Below are 16,339 nucleotides of genomic sequence, written 5' to 3'. Positions count from 1 at the left end.
TTATGCCCTGGGACTGCCAGCAGGTCTCCTGAGAGACTAGGAACACCCAGGGGAAAATCTTTAGCCCCAGGGTGTCCTTCCCAGGCCTGAGAAAACACAGCAGAAGAAGGTGTCAGGATTGAGGCTCTGTTCCCAAGAAGGAGGAGACCCAGGCAGGGAAGGGGTGAAGGGAAAGAGCTGAAGGGAACGCCAGCCTGGAATCCTCCAGGATCACCGGGCAGGAGACTGTCAACCCCCACGCCCCCATTCCTCCCAGCTCTGCCTCCCCCGAGGCCCCTCCCTACTGTGCAGTGTTAGTAATGGCCTCTACAACCTCTGTGATATGGTTGGACAGGTTTGGGGCTCCCTGGATTTGTCTCAGCCTGGTCACTAATGATTTAGGAGACTTCACAAGTATTAAAGACCTCAGAGCAACATGTCTGGACAGAGGGCTAGACAGTGACCAGAGGCAAGTCTTAGAGCTGTGCAATTCAGTGCTCCAGGGATCACTGTTAGTTAAAAATAGTGTTCTAGCCCCGGAAAACCAATCGTTAGAGTCACCACAGCTCAAGTGCTTTAATCTTCCCTGTTTCCTGGTCGGTCAGCCTGTCCCAGCCACCATCCTCCCACACTGCCTCCCACCAAGCCCTCACCTCTGGGCGGTAGTAGTGATGGCATCTACGATCTCTATGATCCGGTGCAGGGCCGAGTCCGTGCCAATGGTCATATCGGTGCCGCAAAAGTCATTGTCAATGGAGCCCACCAGGCCCACGATGTTCAGGTAGCTGGACTTGTTAGCCTCCTCCGCTGTGATCTTACCTGACAAGGGGAAGCCAAGCAGAAGCTACTGGGTGAGGACCCTGGTGTGCTGAGGAACAGAAGCCAGGAGAGGGAAGGGGCTGAAGCCGATGGCAACTGTCAACAAGGCAGGAAAAGGAAGCCAGAGACTGCCCTCCGTGCCTCCCCTGGGAGGAGATGGCTGTGTGTGCGCATGCGCAGAGGCCACACTGATGAGAACAGCATCTCACCTGCTTTCTGGAGGTCGTTCAACAGGTCACCCCACTCAGAGCGGAAGGTGTCGGCCCCAGTGAGGCTGCCATCACCCCCAATGACACACAGGTTGGTGATCCCGCGCTTCACCAGGTTGTGAGCAGCTCGCAGCCGTCCCTCTCGTTCCCGAAAGTCCTTGCACCGGGCGCTTCCAATCACTGTGCCGCCCTTTGGGGAAGAGGTGCAAGTTAGATCCCCAGATGACACTGCCAAAGCTGGGCTCAACATGCTAAGATTCCCCCTGTTCCAAAACCTCCATGGGCTGACATCACCACATGACTCCCTAGGAGGTTCCCTGACACAAAGCCGTGGCCCCTTCTAAAGGACAGGGAGGTGGTGCTGGCTGAGATATCACAGGGTGGACCCCACATTCTGCTACCCCTCTTAGAAGATGGCTCAGACGGACCCATTTCATTGAAGGCTTTGTCATCAACCTGATTATCCTGGAGAGAACTAGGGAGTGCACACATATCTGCAGGCTTTGGAACTAATCTCCATCTTCTGAGTCTTGGAAGTGTAAGAAGGAGCAGTGGTAGAGTCCCGGATGTGGCACAGTGGGTAAAGAATCTGACTGCAGTGTCTTGGGTTGCTGTGGAGGTGTGGGCTTGGTGTGGTAGGTTAAAGGATCTGGCGTTGCCATAGTTGGGGCATAGGTCTTAGCTGTGGCTCAGATTCAGTCCCTGGCCCAGGACCTTCTATATGCTGTGGACGCAGCCATTTAAAAAACAAACCAAAAAAAGGAGCAGTGGTGACTTCAGCAGGGACCAGGCATTGTCAATCCTTTCCCCTTCATGCTGGCGATCCATGTGCTATTAGGAGGAGCCACAGGAACCAAGCATTCACCAGAGAAACAACTCTGAGTATGAAAAGGGCTCAGAGATACCCCAAGAGAGGAAAAGACACTTAGGGTTTTCATAAATCATATAAACTCCTGGCATCCAAGACTTTAGGGGTATTGATTGAGAATTCTGGGTCATTATCAGACTACTTTATGGAGGCACCATACAGAACCTTCACTAAGTTGGACTTTTTAGGAGATTGAGGTAAAAGAATGGGGATACAAATGTAATGTGTACATTTTTCAGTAAATCAGGAAATGGATGTATATAGAATGACAAGAGAAAATAGCAAAAATGGCTGTGGATACAGTTGGAATAATCTAAACTCTAAAAGGCTCTCTTAGTCCCTCCTCCCTTAAAAGGTCTGGTTTCAGGTCACCTCCTCGCCATCACATGAGGACTGGCAGACTTCAGCTCTACTTCTGGCTCTGGCTCCAGTCCTCGGGTAAGGTTATTTTCAGGGCCTAACCTTCCCTGTGACCCCAGAGCAGGATCTGCTTATGTACCAGTTATTCAAGTCTTGCCTTTGACCTTTCTATAAAGAGCATAGTGTCCCGTAATCACATCCCCACCCTCCATCCTGCCCCAGGAAACTAGGGTGATGTTTTCAAAGTCAAAGAGTAAAGGGCAAACGGAGGCCCTCTCTCGTCACAGAATCCCTTCCCACCAAACCACATGGCAGGGAATTCGGTAAACCATGAGCCCAAAGCTGAGTGGAGTGAGACAGGACAGGACAAATAGGAGACAGGAGTCCTCTGAACATACCAGCTGAAGCATCATGGAAACGCTCTCCCAGGTGGCCTCCCTGATGTTATCTCCGCCATCCACCAGGCCTTGGTAACCCTGTGGGTACATCACACCTGTTCAGCCCCTGCCCGGCTTCCCCCCAACTCCCAGGGTTATGATAGGATCCCTGGGAAGAGGTCCCTAAGAACCTAGTCACCCATCCCACCTCCTGTTACTGATGCCTGGGTGCTCCTGAGGATAATGCCGTCCGAGGAAGGAGATTCAGCTTTTTCAATACCCTCTTTTAGTTGCTCTCATTCTTGAAATATCAGGATGCCCTCCCTAACTTTTAATCTGGATTCCTCTTATTTTTGGTTCATCCCACTTCTTTCCAGGGGTGTTTTAATAACTAACAATAGAGGAAACAGGATGTTAGAGGGAGAAGGGAGAGACATGTGACTTGAAAAGGTAAGAGACAATAAAATTTGAGAGAAGAAAGGCAGCTAGACCTGATGAAAAGAAGAGTGGACAAAGGATGAGAGGAAAAAGAGAGAAGGCAACCAAAGAAGGGTTAGCACCTCAGAGAGTTAGGCCAAGAGGAGAAACGTCGTGGGCCTCTCCCCTCCTAAGGCTCTCTTTCTGGATGCCCTGTATTTGCTATGAAGCACTAACTCATTTCAGCTTCTCTCTCTGTTTGGGGGGACGTGAAGGGAAGGCAGAGTTTCTTTTTACTTTAAAGTGAACAGGAATTCCCGTTGTGGCGCAGCAGAAGCAAATCTGACTAGGAACCATGAGGTTGGGGGTTCGATCCTTGGCCTCGCTCAGTGGATTAAGGATCTGGTGTTGACGTGAGCTGTGGTGTAGGTCACACACTCGGCTCAGATCCCGAGTTGCTGTGGCTCTGGCATAGGCCAGCAGCAACAGCTCCGATTAGACTCCTAGCCTGGGAACCTCCATGTGCCATGGGTGTGGCCCTAAAAAGCCAAAAAAGAAAAATAACAAAACAAAAAGTGAACAGGGGGAGTTCCTGATGTGATGCAGTGGGTTAATCTGACTGCAGTGGCTCAGGGTGCTGTGGAGGTGCAGGTTTGATTCCCAGCCTGGCGCAGTGGGTTTAAGATTTGGGCATTGCCAGAGCTGTGGCTTGGATTCAGTCCTTGGCCCTGGAACTTCCATATGCTATGAGTGCAGCTATTAAAAACAGTGAACAGGCAACATAAGGAACCAGTCTGCAGATCCCTGGTACCCACCACCATTATGGGAGCCCAGAGTAGGGTGGAGTAACTCATGGAGATGGAGAACCAAGACAAATCAGACACAGCAACATAACAGGGAGGTAAGGAAAGAGAAGAGCAGGAAACCGAGAAGGAATAATGAGGAGCGAAGCAGAGAACCAACCTCATGGACAAAGAAGACACGGGCGCCAGTATAGATGCCAACTCGAACCACAGCTCTGACTGCAGCATTCATTCCTGCAAGGATGAGAGTCAGAGACATTACTCCTGAGGAAAGTGGCCCTGGACTCCAAGATCTGAGACAGTCCTTTTCTTGGGCTTTTCTCTGAATCTAGAATACTCCTCTCACCCAAGTCTTCTGGCCTCCCCATTAATACCAAATTACTTCATTCAATGGTAATATAGCTCCAGATACCTCCATACATCTCCCCTCCCCTCAAAACCCTGTCTTTCCCAAGATCTTTCCTTGCCAGGGCCATCTGGGGACTAATAATCCTGCAAGCTCATTGTGGGGGTGTCAAACATCAACTCATTGAATCTTATCCATAACCCTGGAGTGGCCTCCATTTTACAGACGTGGAAACTGAAATTCGGGGAGGTCGGGGTCACAGAGCTAGGACCAGCTTAGCTTTTAATCCAAGGCCTAAAATGTCTAAACCCACACTGCTGACCTCCATGCAAATCCCATGGCTGTACTAGGTTTTTTCTTGCTTTCTACACTGAATCTAGGCATCCCATTTGTGTGGGCTTCATGGGACAAAGACATGACTCTGGGGCTCAGTGACCTGACCAGTCACCATCAGTTTATGCGTACATCTACTACTGGCTGGAGAATTCTCCCAGTCTCCACACATACACAGCTTTTCAGTGTCCTTGAGGTGGCATATGTCCTAGCATGTACCACCCAGTTACAGACTCTACGCTCTTCCTTCTCCTGTGCTGATCTCTGCTCGTGACCCTGTGTGTATGATGCGTATGAGGAACTTAAAAATTGTGCCGTTGGTTACACTGGGAGAAACAATTTGGGCTAAAACTGAGAGGAGAGCCTTTCACCCTTTTCCCATGTGAGTATGGTCCTTCTACGAGTATCTACTCAGTGACAAGAACTCTGTCTCCTGAGGGTCCAGGAGGAGCTGACCTGTCACAGCACACAGCACATGGCGGGCATTGTGAAGACCCCTGCAGCAGAAACAGTGCCACTGCTCCTGCACTCAACACAGCTTCACCAGGGAGACATTCCTGGGCCTTGATTCTGGTAACCCTGTCCCACCTCATAATGTGAGGAGGGGCTCATGGTGATGCCCTAATGAGTCAACTTCTTGTGGGCCTTTTTCTTTTTCTTTTTTTTTTTTTTTTTTGCTTTTTAGGGCCGCACCTACGGCATATGGAAGTTCCCAGGCTAGGGGTCGAATCAGAGCTGCAGGTGCTGGCCTACACCACAGCAACGTGGGATCCGAGCTATGTCTGCGACCTACACCACAGTTCATGGCAATGCCAGATCCTTAAACCACTGAGCAAGGCCAGGGATTGAACCTGCATTCCCACGGATACTAGTCAAACTCCTTGTGAGCCATTTTAATCCTCTCCCTCAGACATCCCAGTACACATTTTTGTTTCAATCTAAAATCTATTCATTTGGTCCTTAACACCGCCTGGAGAAATAGCATGTACCCATGAGCACTAGAGAAACCAGGAACTGGAAGAATCTATAGCAGCAGACTAAAATCCATCACTCATTATCCAAAGTTATCTGGAATGGGATAGAATCAAAAAGACCAAGGCATCTAGGGTTTTTTTTTGGGGGGGAGGGGAGGGTTTGTTTGTTTGCAGGCTGACAAAGATTGGTATTACATGGCTATAAGCTCTAAATCAAATTGAAGGTACACTCACATACTGAGTAAATATTTATTGAATATTTATCATGTTTCTGCACTAGGTAGGCACTGGGGACATCAGGGAATGATGGAAAGTTTGGGGATACAAAGATAAAGGACTTGGGAATGGTCCTCAAGACTTGGGAAGAATTATAGTGTGGTTTCAAATTGGATCCATATGGAGGGGATCTGTACAAAGTACAGTGGGAACAAGAAGGAAAATCTAAGCCACCAGGAGGGAGTCAGGGAAGGTGATACAGAAAAGACAGCATTCAGGAGTTCCCACTGTGGCACAGCAGGTTAAGGATTTGATGTTGTCTCTGCAGTGGCTCAGGTCACTGCTGAGGCACTGGTTCGATCCCTGGCCCAGCACAGTGGGTTAAGGATCCCAGTGCTGCCACAGCTGTGGTATAAGATTTGATCCCTGGCCTGGGAACTTCCATGTGCCATGTGTACAGCAAAAAAGGCAGAGGCAGGGAGGCAGCATTTGTCCTGAGACCTAAAGGATAATTTCCTTTCAAATCTTTTTATCAGGTGGGGGAATTGTGGAGAGTGTTGTAGGGAGGGAGAATAACACAAATGTGACAGTCAAGAAACAGCCTTGGGGAGTTCCTGTTGTGGCTCGGTGGTTAACAAATCCGCCTAGGAACCATGAGGTTGCAGGTTCAATCGCTGGCCTTGCTCAGTGGGTTAAGGATCCGGCGTTACTGTGAGCTGTGGTGTAGGTCGCAGACGTGGTTCGGATCCTTCGTTGCTATGGCTGTGGGATAGGCTGGCGGCTACAGCTCCAATTAGACCCCTAGCCTGGGAACCTCCATATGCCACGGGTGTGGCCCTAGAAAAGACATAAAAAAAGAAAGAAGGAAGGAAGGAAGGAAGGAAGGAAGGAAGGAAGGAAGGAAGGAAGGAAGGAAGGAAGGAAAGAAGAAAATGCCTTAGGTAATTCCATATTATAGATAAAGAATAAAATGTAAAATGATTGAGAGATGAAGCTGCACAGGTAGGCAGACACCTGTGTGCCCAGTGAGCAAGTTTGGCTTTTATTCTGGAAGCCAGGGTTCAACTGGGGACCCATGGGCGTTGGTTTCAGGGAATCCATAAACCCCATGACACCATGAAACTGTATGAAAAGCTTTGTAGGCACATGAGTATTTATTCTGGGAGAAGGTCCACAGCTTTCATTTGAAGGGGCTTGAAACCTAGAAAAAAGTTGCAGGCAATGGAGAGTCTTCGAAGGATTCTGAGAGAGGGAGGACATGATAAGATCTACATATCAGAAAGATCATTCTGGAAGCAATGTGGAAGGTAGACTGAATGAGGTGACACTAGGATTAGATGGCTATCTGGTGGCCTACAAAAATGGTGAGGGCCTGAACTGGAAGAGTGGCATTTGGGACAGAACAGAGATACTAGACAGGAGTCAGAAGCAATAGGGCTTCCACTTAATCAGCAATGTGATTCGACTTTAAGGTGTTGGAGAGGAGGACAGAAATGCCCCATGACTGACTTACGCCACAGGGAAGACTGGTGCAGTTAACTGAGCAGAGGTGGGTCTGGGTTCAGGAAGGTAGGGTGGGATGATGTATTTATGTTTGGATCTCTTGAGTTTGAAGCTCCTGTGGGACATCCATGTGGACTTGGAAGAGACTGTCTCAATAAAATACATAAAATTAGAGGGGAAATGGCAAGGAATGGAACCCTGTAGCAAGCCAACATGGAAGGAATGGGCAGGGAAAGAGGGGTTCCAAGACAAAAACTATAAGGAGCAGCAAGAAAGACAAGAGGAGAACCAGGATTTAGCAATATTTTGGAAGCCAAAGAGGACAGTTTCAGGAAGTGGGAACAGTGCCAAATGCTTCTGATAATTGATCTAAGAGGAGGACAGGAAGGCTGGGCTTGACAACAGGAGGTCACTGGTAAGCACTGACGTCAGAGCTTTTCTATGACATCACTAGGGCAAAGTCTAGAAGTCTAACTGAAGGAATCAAAACTGAAAAATCTGTGAAGGGAGCAGGCTTCTCATAAGCTTGAGGGAAGGCCTGTGTGTATTAAAAAAAAATAAGGTCAGAGTCAATGCAAAGCCATCAGTTTTAGAAAAGATGAATAAAGTCAACTTAATAGGATCAGAACAGATGTGAACCTGTGGTTTGTTTTATTTATTTTCTAGACTTTCACAAGGCCTATGGAATTCTCTTTTGGATACCTGGAGTCCTGGAGTATAAGTCTGTAATCTTAAGAAATAAGGAAAAAAACCTTCTGAAATGTATAGGTTGGAATGCTGCTTCCTGCTCCAGAGCTGAGTAAGGGTAGAAGAGAAAAGATTTAAGGAAAACAAATCACTTAAAAGGTTTTAAGTGTAAAGCAAACAATGGATGGTGGGAAGGAAATACCTGAATCCATTGGGCAAAGGAAAAATCCCACGAGAAAAGAAGATTTTCTTTTTTCTTCCCTCAGCCTTCTTACCTCAACCCTCTCAACTTCCAGAGATTGTCCTTCCTACCTCTGAGTTGGATATCTGAGTGTTTTCCTAAAAGTCAAGTTTTAGGACCCCTTTTATGTATTTGTACCTGTGTCTCCAACTCCTAGTTCCCTAGAAATCACAGACTGGGCTATATAGGTAGCTTATACTAGAAAGTCCCAGCAATTCTTTGGGCTCTTGTACTTAACATCACTGGCCTATTCTGGCCCCAGGCCAGTCCTTGGCTGTTCCACATTGCCCTAAATAACCCTCTATGAGCAGCTGTTGGACTTATTAGAAGCAAGACGAAGGATAAGATTACAGGCACTATCCAGGGGTACTCTGGGTACAGCCAGGAGGGGCTCTGGAGAGCATCAGAAGCACGCACTTTGGAGTCTCCGATTACAGACTGTCGGGAAGAGGCTTTAGGGAGAACTACAGGTGATGGGTCTCTATGACATGTGGTAGAAAAAAACTCATAATTGACTTAGTCACTCTCTTTTTGCTAAGAAGTTTCTTTCTACCTTAACTGAACCTTGAAAAAGAAAAAAAAAAGGGATATGAGGAACAAATATTAGATGTGAATTACACTTTCAGATGAATGTGTAATTAAAAATTGTTTAGTCCTAGAAAAGCAGTCCACAGAAGGACTAGAATCCTGTTCCTATGAACCTTTAAAAATAGGATAAATAGGAGTTCCCGTCGTGGCGCAGTGGTTAACGAATCCGACTGGGAACCATGAGGTTGCCGGTTCAGGTCCTGGCTTTCCCCAGTGGGTTGGGGATCCGGCGTTGCCATGAGCTGCGGTGTAGGTCGCAGACGCGGCTCGGATCCCACATTGCTGTGGCTCTGGCGTAGGCTGGTGGCTGCAGCTCCAATTCGGCCCCTAGCCTGGGAATCTCCATATGCCGTGGGAGCGGTCCAAGAAATGACAAAAAAAGACAAAAAAAAAAAAAATAGGATAAATATGCATTTGGAATGGACTGCCTGTTTGAAGACAGAGGGCTGGAGGAGATGACTGAGAGCCTTTTCAGAAGAATGTGCCAATTTTATAAGGCCAGGTGTAGCATGGTTTTAAGAGGACTGGGACCACTTTGGGGCTGGAAAGGGAGTTAGGATTTGGTAGCTAATCAGCCCAGCTTCCTCCCCTCCTGCCACCCAAGCCACACCCACTGCATGCAGAAATTCCAAGGCTAGGGATCAAATCCACACCACAGCAGCAACCTAAGCCATAGCAGTGACAATGCCAGATCTTAACAGCTAGGCCAACTTCTGGGTCTGGGTTGTCTGATTCCTGGCTACTCTTCTACTTTAAGAGGTTATTAGCCTTGCTAAGCTCAAGGAATGACAGAGCTGAGGCCCCTCGAGATCCTATAGAGCCCACAGCCTCTCGGGGTGAAAAACGTTTCTGCGCCCTCTCCCTGGGAGAACTAGGGCCCTAAACCTATCTTGGAGCAGGCCACTTCAGCATTTGAGCTGCTCTTTCAGTTAAGACCTCTCAGCTCTACGTTGTTTTCTGTTTTGCTTCTTTCCTCTCTGGAATTCCATCCTCTACCACTCAGTCCCTACTGACGTACACCCGTGATGTTATGTGGCTTCACGGTGGGATGTTACCCTGGGTACACTGAGCCTGTCACAGAGTCCCATAGGTCTTGGTCCATCCAGTTGGACCCTCCAGAAACCAGCTTTACCCATAGCCCCTGCCTCCAGAGAGGATCTTTCCCTTGGAGCAGGTGATGGTCATCTCTAGGATAAGAGGGTCTCTCTGCTCAGGATCAGAAGCTGGAAGGGCTCTGCTGCTCTCGGACCCAAGTTAATCCTAGACCTCTTTTTGTTTTTTTAACCTCGATCTCCAGAGAGCTCTACTTTTTTATAAATTCATAACTGTGTGACTCACCTGGATTTTTTTTTAGCAGGCTGTTGCTTCCCCTACTCTGACAATCCAATTCCACAGGCCATCCTACCAAAATTTTAAACTCACCACTCAGAGTTCATGTGGAAAAACTCAGTATGGTATGAGAATCTTTCCAGGAGAGAAGAGAGCAGCAACAGAAACCAGGTCAGCAATCTCTACAGCTTCAAGGAGGGCTCCACATTCCTAATCTGGCCACTAATCCTATGCTCAAGCCTCTGTGCCCTCCTTCCTCAGCTTCTTCATCCTAGCATTCTCCTGTTCATAACATATATCACAATTATAATTAAACATTAGTTTAAAATATAGTTAAAGTCTAGTTTTACTAGTATATTAACAGGAAGGATCATAGCAGCAAAGATGATGTGTGACTTTTTCACTAAGGTAGCCCTAGTGCCTACCATCCTGTTTGGCAGACAACAGACGCTCAACAATACACTTTTTACTTAATTAGTAATGCATTTATTAAGTACTTAATAGGTACCAGGCACTGTTCTAGCATTCTCTTTACTTGAGTGAAGAGTTCAGTTTCTTGAAATCTTTTCCATGAAGTTTTTCCTCGTTAATCCAAGCAAGGCCTATCATTTCATTATATAAAGAGAATAGGAATCAGATGAGGTCTGGGGCACTGAGAACCAGCAAAGTAGAAGCAGAAAAGCAAGGATAGGTTGGGTTATGGTTAAGACACACTTGATTATGTGTGTCTTATGTGTCTTAACATAAGAATTCTAATAATGTATGATATCTTTCCTTATTAAAGATCCCAAAGGAAATCAGCTTCACAACACGTAAGACAGGGCTCTATACAAAGTGGGCACTTAACATTAGGTCTAGGAAAGCCAAGGGAGAGGGGAGGGGAGGGGAGGCTAGTCTCCTTTCTCTCTTTTTCTCATCACAGCCTCCATGTCCTAGTACCCCCTTCAAAGAGATTCTGCCTTCTTCAATGTCTTATAAATCAGGATGTATAAGAATTTACATCAAACAGGTAAAAATAAAAAAAAAAAAACAACCCACAACCCCTACCTTCATCTTTCCATATACCTGATATTTATGACTCCCAGGTTTCTTGGACTTAACCCAGAGATGGGTTCTCCAACTTTGCTTTCTGGACCTGCTCCCCCCTTGGGTATGTACTGATTAACTGCTGCTGTTCCTGTTTGTTTAAGGGTTAAAGGGATGAAGGAGAGAAAAGGCCAGAGAAAACAGAAGATGACAGGATGGCACAGAAGTGTGCCTAGTAGAAGGAAATGTGCTGTGAGAGCAAGGTGCCGGGCCCTGGTCAGTGTAGCTTTGCAGACATCAGAGTTGGTGCCTGCAGATTACCAATTCCAGATCTCCTTGTCTCATCCTTTCCAAGGTACTTGAAGTGAATCCACCCACTGCCTTCTCAACCATTTGATCTCTTTAGTCTCCTTTCAAATGTTGCTTGAGAAAACACTGGTTTTCCAGGTACCAAGGGACCAAAATGGTCCCAAATCTTTAGAGAGACTTGGAAAGAAGTTTTATACAGATTTGAGTAAATAGAAATCCAAAAGCACTTGAGGACTTAGACCTAACAGATTGTTAGGGAAGCCCAAGGCTCCAGTGTGAATTTAGAGCAGGAGGATCTTAAGGAGCATGGTTCTGTCCTATAGACTCGGAGAGTCAGGAAATTCAAAGGCACCTCCCAGCCATAGTTTTTGTCTCTCCCCAAGCAGGGCCCTCCTGCTTACCTTGGGCATCACCACCAGAGGTTAACACGGCGATGGCTTTGCCAACCCCCAGGGATTTGGCTGCATGGTGCTCTTCATGGGTCATGATCCACTCTAGAATTCAAAAGAATGATCGGTTAAGACACAGCTGGATCAAGGTGCCACAAGCTCAGAGAATGGCTGTTAGACTGGCTGGAGCCACCTCAGTCAGGCTCTCCACTGAGTCTGGGCTTTACAGCCTGGCACCTCTGGACTTCTTCCAAAAGGGAGCCACACCCCCTCAGAGTGACAAGCTAAAATGTCACAGAAATCAAGCCCAAGTCTGCAAAGGTCCTGGCTAATCCCTCCCACCCCAATGGAGCCTATTTGGAGAATGAGATAAGGTCAAGGAGAAAGGGGTGGGGGCAGTGACTGAACCGAAATGAGAAAGGAAGGAGAAAAGTTAGGTTAACCTCAAAGATTCCTCCCTTTTAATGACAGGAAGGGCTGTTGCAGAGGATAGGAATCAGACGGGGTCTGGGGCATTGAGAACCAGCAAAGTGGAAGCAGAAAAGCAAGGGTAGGTTGGGTTATGGTTAAGATTAGGGTTGGATGTTAGGGAACTGAGCTAAATCGGAACTGGAGTTTGAGGTTATAATGGCACATTAGAGCTCGGGCAAAATAATGGTTCAGGCTCAGGCATGGTTAGGGACTTCCTGTGTTTTTTCCCATCTCTTTCAGGGTTTTCTGCCTCCTGAGTATATCTTGATCTTCAGGCCTTGCCCCTCATACTAAAAACCATCAAACAGGAAAAGTAACACAAGATCACTGCCACATACACACAGATATGTACACTTGACAGGTGAATACCTTCATATTTTTGTCTTTTGGGCTTATCTCTCTCAAAGGAAAACATACTTTTGTATCCATAAAATGCCAAAGGAATCATCACAATCCCAGTTGTCCAGGCTAAAAGCTGTTATTTTTACAATTTATCTCCTCCCAACTCTCAGAACCCAAACCCTTCCCAAACTCTGTTATTCTCCTTCCTCATTATCTTCCCTTATCCTTCTCTTCTTTTCTATCCTCTTGCCTCTTTCCATCTGAATTGCTTACTACAATAGCTGGTCTCCCTCTGCTGGCGCTCTCCTTCTCCCCTCTATTTGAGACACAAAATAAATCTCCATGGGAAGGTCACAGGCCTGTTAGGCCTCTGTGGAAAGAGGATTCATTCACAGGAACAGGAGCTGATGACCTTTAAGCACAGCTCATGTTTCTACTGTGAATCCGGCGAAATCAGGGTAGCTGCTGATAAAAACATAGGTCACATCCACACACAAATCCACATACGTGCCAATAAAATACATGCAATGAGATACTCATGAAGAAAAACAGACACAAACACACAGTGTTCTTAAGAAACACATATTCACAGACATGCTACACATAATCAATGCTGACAGATAAAGCCCAAACTTCTTGGGCTGGCATTCAAAGCTTCCTCGATCTAGCTCTGGCCTCGAGCGTCAACCTTAGCACCGATGAATTCTCTGTTGCATTATCACCTGAATGTTACTTTGTTCCTCCCCATTTTGTGCCTGTACACACTGCATCACTTGTCCAGAAGGCCATGCTGGCTCGTTCCACAGATCAATATCCTACTCCATTATTTAAGACCAGTGCCCATCACATCCCTATTAAGCCTATTAAGCCCTCACTGACAACCACAGGTCAAAGAGGGCTTCTTTCTGGTCCTCCTCTAATCACATATTGTCTGGAACTGAATCATTCGTTTAGCACTCAAGTACTACTTTATGTGATATTTTAATTGCTTCTTATCTATTGAAAAAGTTTCACTAGATCGGGGTTAACAAACTATAGCCCACGGGCCAATTCCAGCCCTTTTAATGTTTTGTGTATGGTGACAAATTAAGAAAACTTTCTAAATTTTAAATGGTTGAAAAAACAACTTCATGACATGGGAAAATTATATGCAATCCAGATTTCAGTACCCATACTTCACACATTCTTTTGCACATCATCTTTGGCTACTTTTGTGCTAAGAGCACAGAGTAGTAGATTATTGCAACAGAGACCTTATAGCCAAAGCCTAAGACATTTACTATCTGGTCTTTAACAGAAAAAGTTTACAGATACCTGGACTAGATGATTGCTAAAGTCATTTCCCCTAACTAGACTGAAAACCTCCAGGGATCATGTTCATTTTTTAAACTCTCCCACAGCCTACCAAAGCCTAACGAAGTCTATGCACATAACAGGAGTCCAATAAATTCTTGTTGGAAGCACTGGTAAAATAAAAAACAACACAAAATGTACACAAATATAGGGAAAATTTTAAATATGCTTGGATACAGATATACCTCCATATTCTCTCTACTTCTAACACATGCAGATAAAAATAGGACTTAAGAAAGCAGACAGTGACAAATAGGGAAAGAAATATAAACACACACAGACCGAGTGTCTAACTAGAGTGTTCATGTCCAAATTTCTGCAGTTCTCAAAAAAAGACTAAGTGGCTAGTGCAAATAGGAAGGCAAAAATTTGGAAAGAACAAAACATGAGTACTATGCTGATCCCTTTTCCCCTGAGTTTTTCCTTCTCATTCACTGTGGGAGCTCATCACTGATAGAAACCCATACAGGGATCTTCAGTGAGACAGAGAAAATTCATCATAAAGGAGGAGGGGAGGAGGGCGGGGGAGGAAGAGGGGAGGGAGGTGTTAGGAGTGCTGACCTGCCAAAAACAGCCCAAATTCTTCTTCTGCATCTCTAAAATTGTTATGGAGGCACAGGACACAGATATGCATGCAGATTCATAAATAAATAGATCCACAGCAACACACTCATAGAAACAGAGATGTTAAAGCCTATCTATAAAATCACATGTGTGCAGATAAGCACGCAGGAGAAAGACAGGAGAGGCAGCATCACTGGTGCACTGATTTGAATTGGATGAATGCCAGGGTAGGAGTCGGGCAGCCGAGGGCAAAGAGGTCCAAACACCACCCAACCATCCCTGATTCCCAGGGAATGGGCCAGCGCGTGCAAGCCAGGGGAGTCCAGCAAGGGGCTAGGATTGGATTCTTCCCGACTGCCCATCCCCCTCTCAGCTCCTGCTTCTGATGCCATACACCTCTTCTTTTCCCTTCTGCTCTTTTCTGTTCTCCTCACCGCTTCTTCCCAGTAAGTACGTTCACTCCCACCCCGCTCTCAGCTTTCCCCCTGCTCTTTACCCAAGGGCCCCTCTTGCCTTATAGTCTCAGCTCTCCTCCGCCCCGGCTTCCTTGCAGATTGTCCTTGGGGAAGGGGGGAGGGGAGCTTGGCGAGCACGGGGAGGAGCCAGGTGGAGGCTACAAGGGAGGGGAAAGAGGAGAGGCTTTCCAACCTCCACTAGCTGATGCTGCCCAGGAGGCTCCGCCTTCTCCTGCTCGCCTTTCTCCTCCCCTTCCCCCTCCCACAAAGAACACAGCTCAAATACGATACTGGCTAACTTTCTTCTCTCTCTGCAAGGTTCAGGAGTCCCCGAATCTAACACGGCTCCTGTGTACATGAGCTCCTGTGTACAGTGGGAATCAAAATTTCTTTAGTCGCTTTCCTTCTTGTCAGCAGAGACTTTTTTTTTTCTCTTAGCCGGGGCTGCCTGAGACTCCTTGCATTCAAACATCCTCAGCAACTAATAGCAAAGACTCCATCTCTGACACTCTCCATTCTCTCCCACCTCCCACTATTTAAACAAACAGGTATGGAAAGTATATGTGCCAGTTTTGTATTAGGTTCTCAGAGATGAAAAAATAAATGAAACAAAATCTCCGCCCTTGAGGAACATCAATCACTGGTATTTTCTATAGAGGGACCCCAAAATTCCTCTTACATTTACATACCTTTCTCAGAGAAAATACAGAAAAGCTAGCTAGGAATCAGAGTGGCAAGAGGCAAGACCCCTGCCGTGATAGCTCCATTCTCAAGCCTGCAGTAGAGGGGGTGCAGGATTCTGACAGTGTCACAAGCATTTCTGCTGGGCTACAAAGCAGGCAGAATCCAGACTGGGAGCATGGGTCAAGCAAGAGGTGCATTCTTCACTCAGCTCCTCTTTACTCTTTCCACTGCTTCACCCATGCCTTGTTTCTTTTTGCGTGTGTGTCTTTTTAGGGCCGCACCCCTGGCATATGGAAGTTCCCAGGCTGGGGGCAGAACTGGAGCTATAGCTGCCAGCAACGCAGGATCCAAGCCGCATCTGAGACCTACACCACAACTCACAGCAACATCAGATCCTTAACCTGATGCGTCGGATCAAGGATCGAACCCAGGTCCTCATGGATACTAGTCCGGTTTGTTACCACTGAGTTACAAGGGGAACTCCCACCCATGCCTTGTTTCAGTGCCTCTCCACAGTCAGCTCTCATCTCCTTGCTGTTTCTACTGCCCTTCCTCTTGCTTACTTTTGTTTCTGCACCTGCACAGTCTGCAAACGATAAAAATGCAAGTGATTAGAAGATAAAACATAAAATTAAATGTTACCATCAAAAAAGTGAAAAGACAACCCATAGAATGAGAGAAAATACTTGCAAATCAT

General features: G+C 46.6%; 1 protein-coding gene and 1 long non-coding RNA gene across 9 annotated transcripts in view; both read right to left on the bottom strand.

Annotated features, from left to right (window-relative positions):
- Positions 1–16,339, bottom strand: part of PFKM (phosphofructokinase, muscle) — a 49,597-nt gene that overhangs the window by 11,176 nt on the left and 22,082 nt on the right. For 5 of the 8 annotated variants that reach the window (XM_021091206.2, XM_021091211.2, XM_021091205.2 and 2 more), the window contains 5 exons: positions 11,786–11,878; positions 3,993–4,066; positions 2,634–2,711; positions 1,008–1,197; positions 633–798 (listed from right to left, as the gene is read on the bottom strand). In XM_021091206.2, coding sequence (XP_020946865.1) covers positions 633–798; positions 1,008–1,197; positions 2,634–2,711; positions 3,993–4,066; positions 11,786–11,878 — 601 coding nt within the window. 8 annotated transcript variants of the gene reach the window in all.
- On the bottom strand, positions 10,513–11,228 carry LOC146403499 (uncharacterized). Its single transcript, XR_014804160.1, has 2 exons — positions 11,115–11,228; positions 10,513–10,651 (listed from the first exon to the last, which is right to left on the bottom strand). It is a non-coding gene; the product is annotated as an uncharacterized LOC146403499 (long non-coding RNA).

Source organism: Sus scrofa, chromosome 5, assembly GCF_054392235.1.
Source record: "Sus scrofa isolate SSC_HxYL_T2T_F1_AM1 chromosome 5, Sscrofa_HxYL_maternal_Yorkshire_Landrace_v2.0, whole genome shotgun sequence".
Taxonomy (NCBI): Eukaryota; Metazoa; Chordata; class Mammalia; order Artiodactyla; family Suidae; genus Sus; species Sus scrofa.
This window is presented reverse-complemented; position numbering and strand designations above follow the sequence as displayed.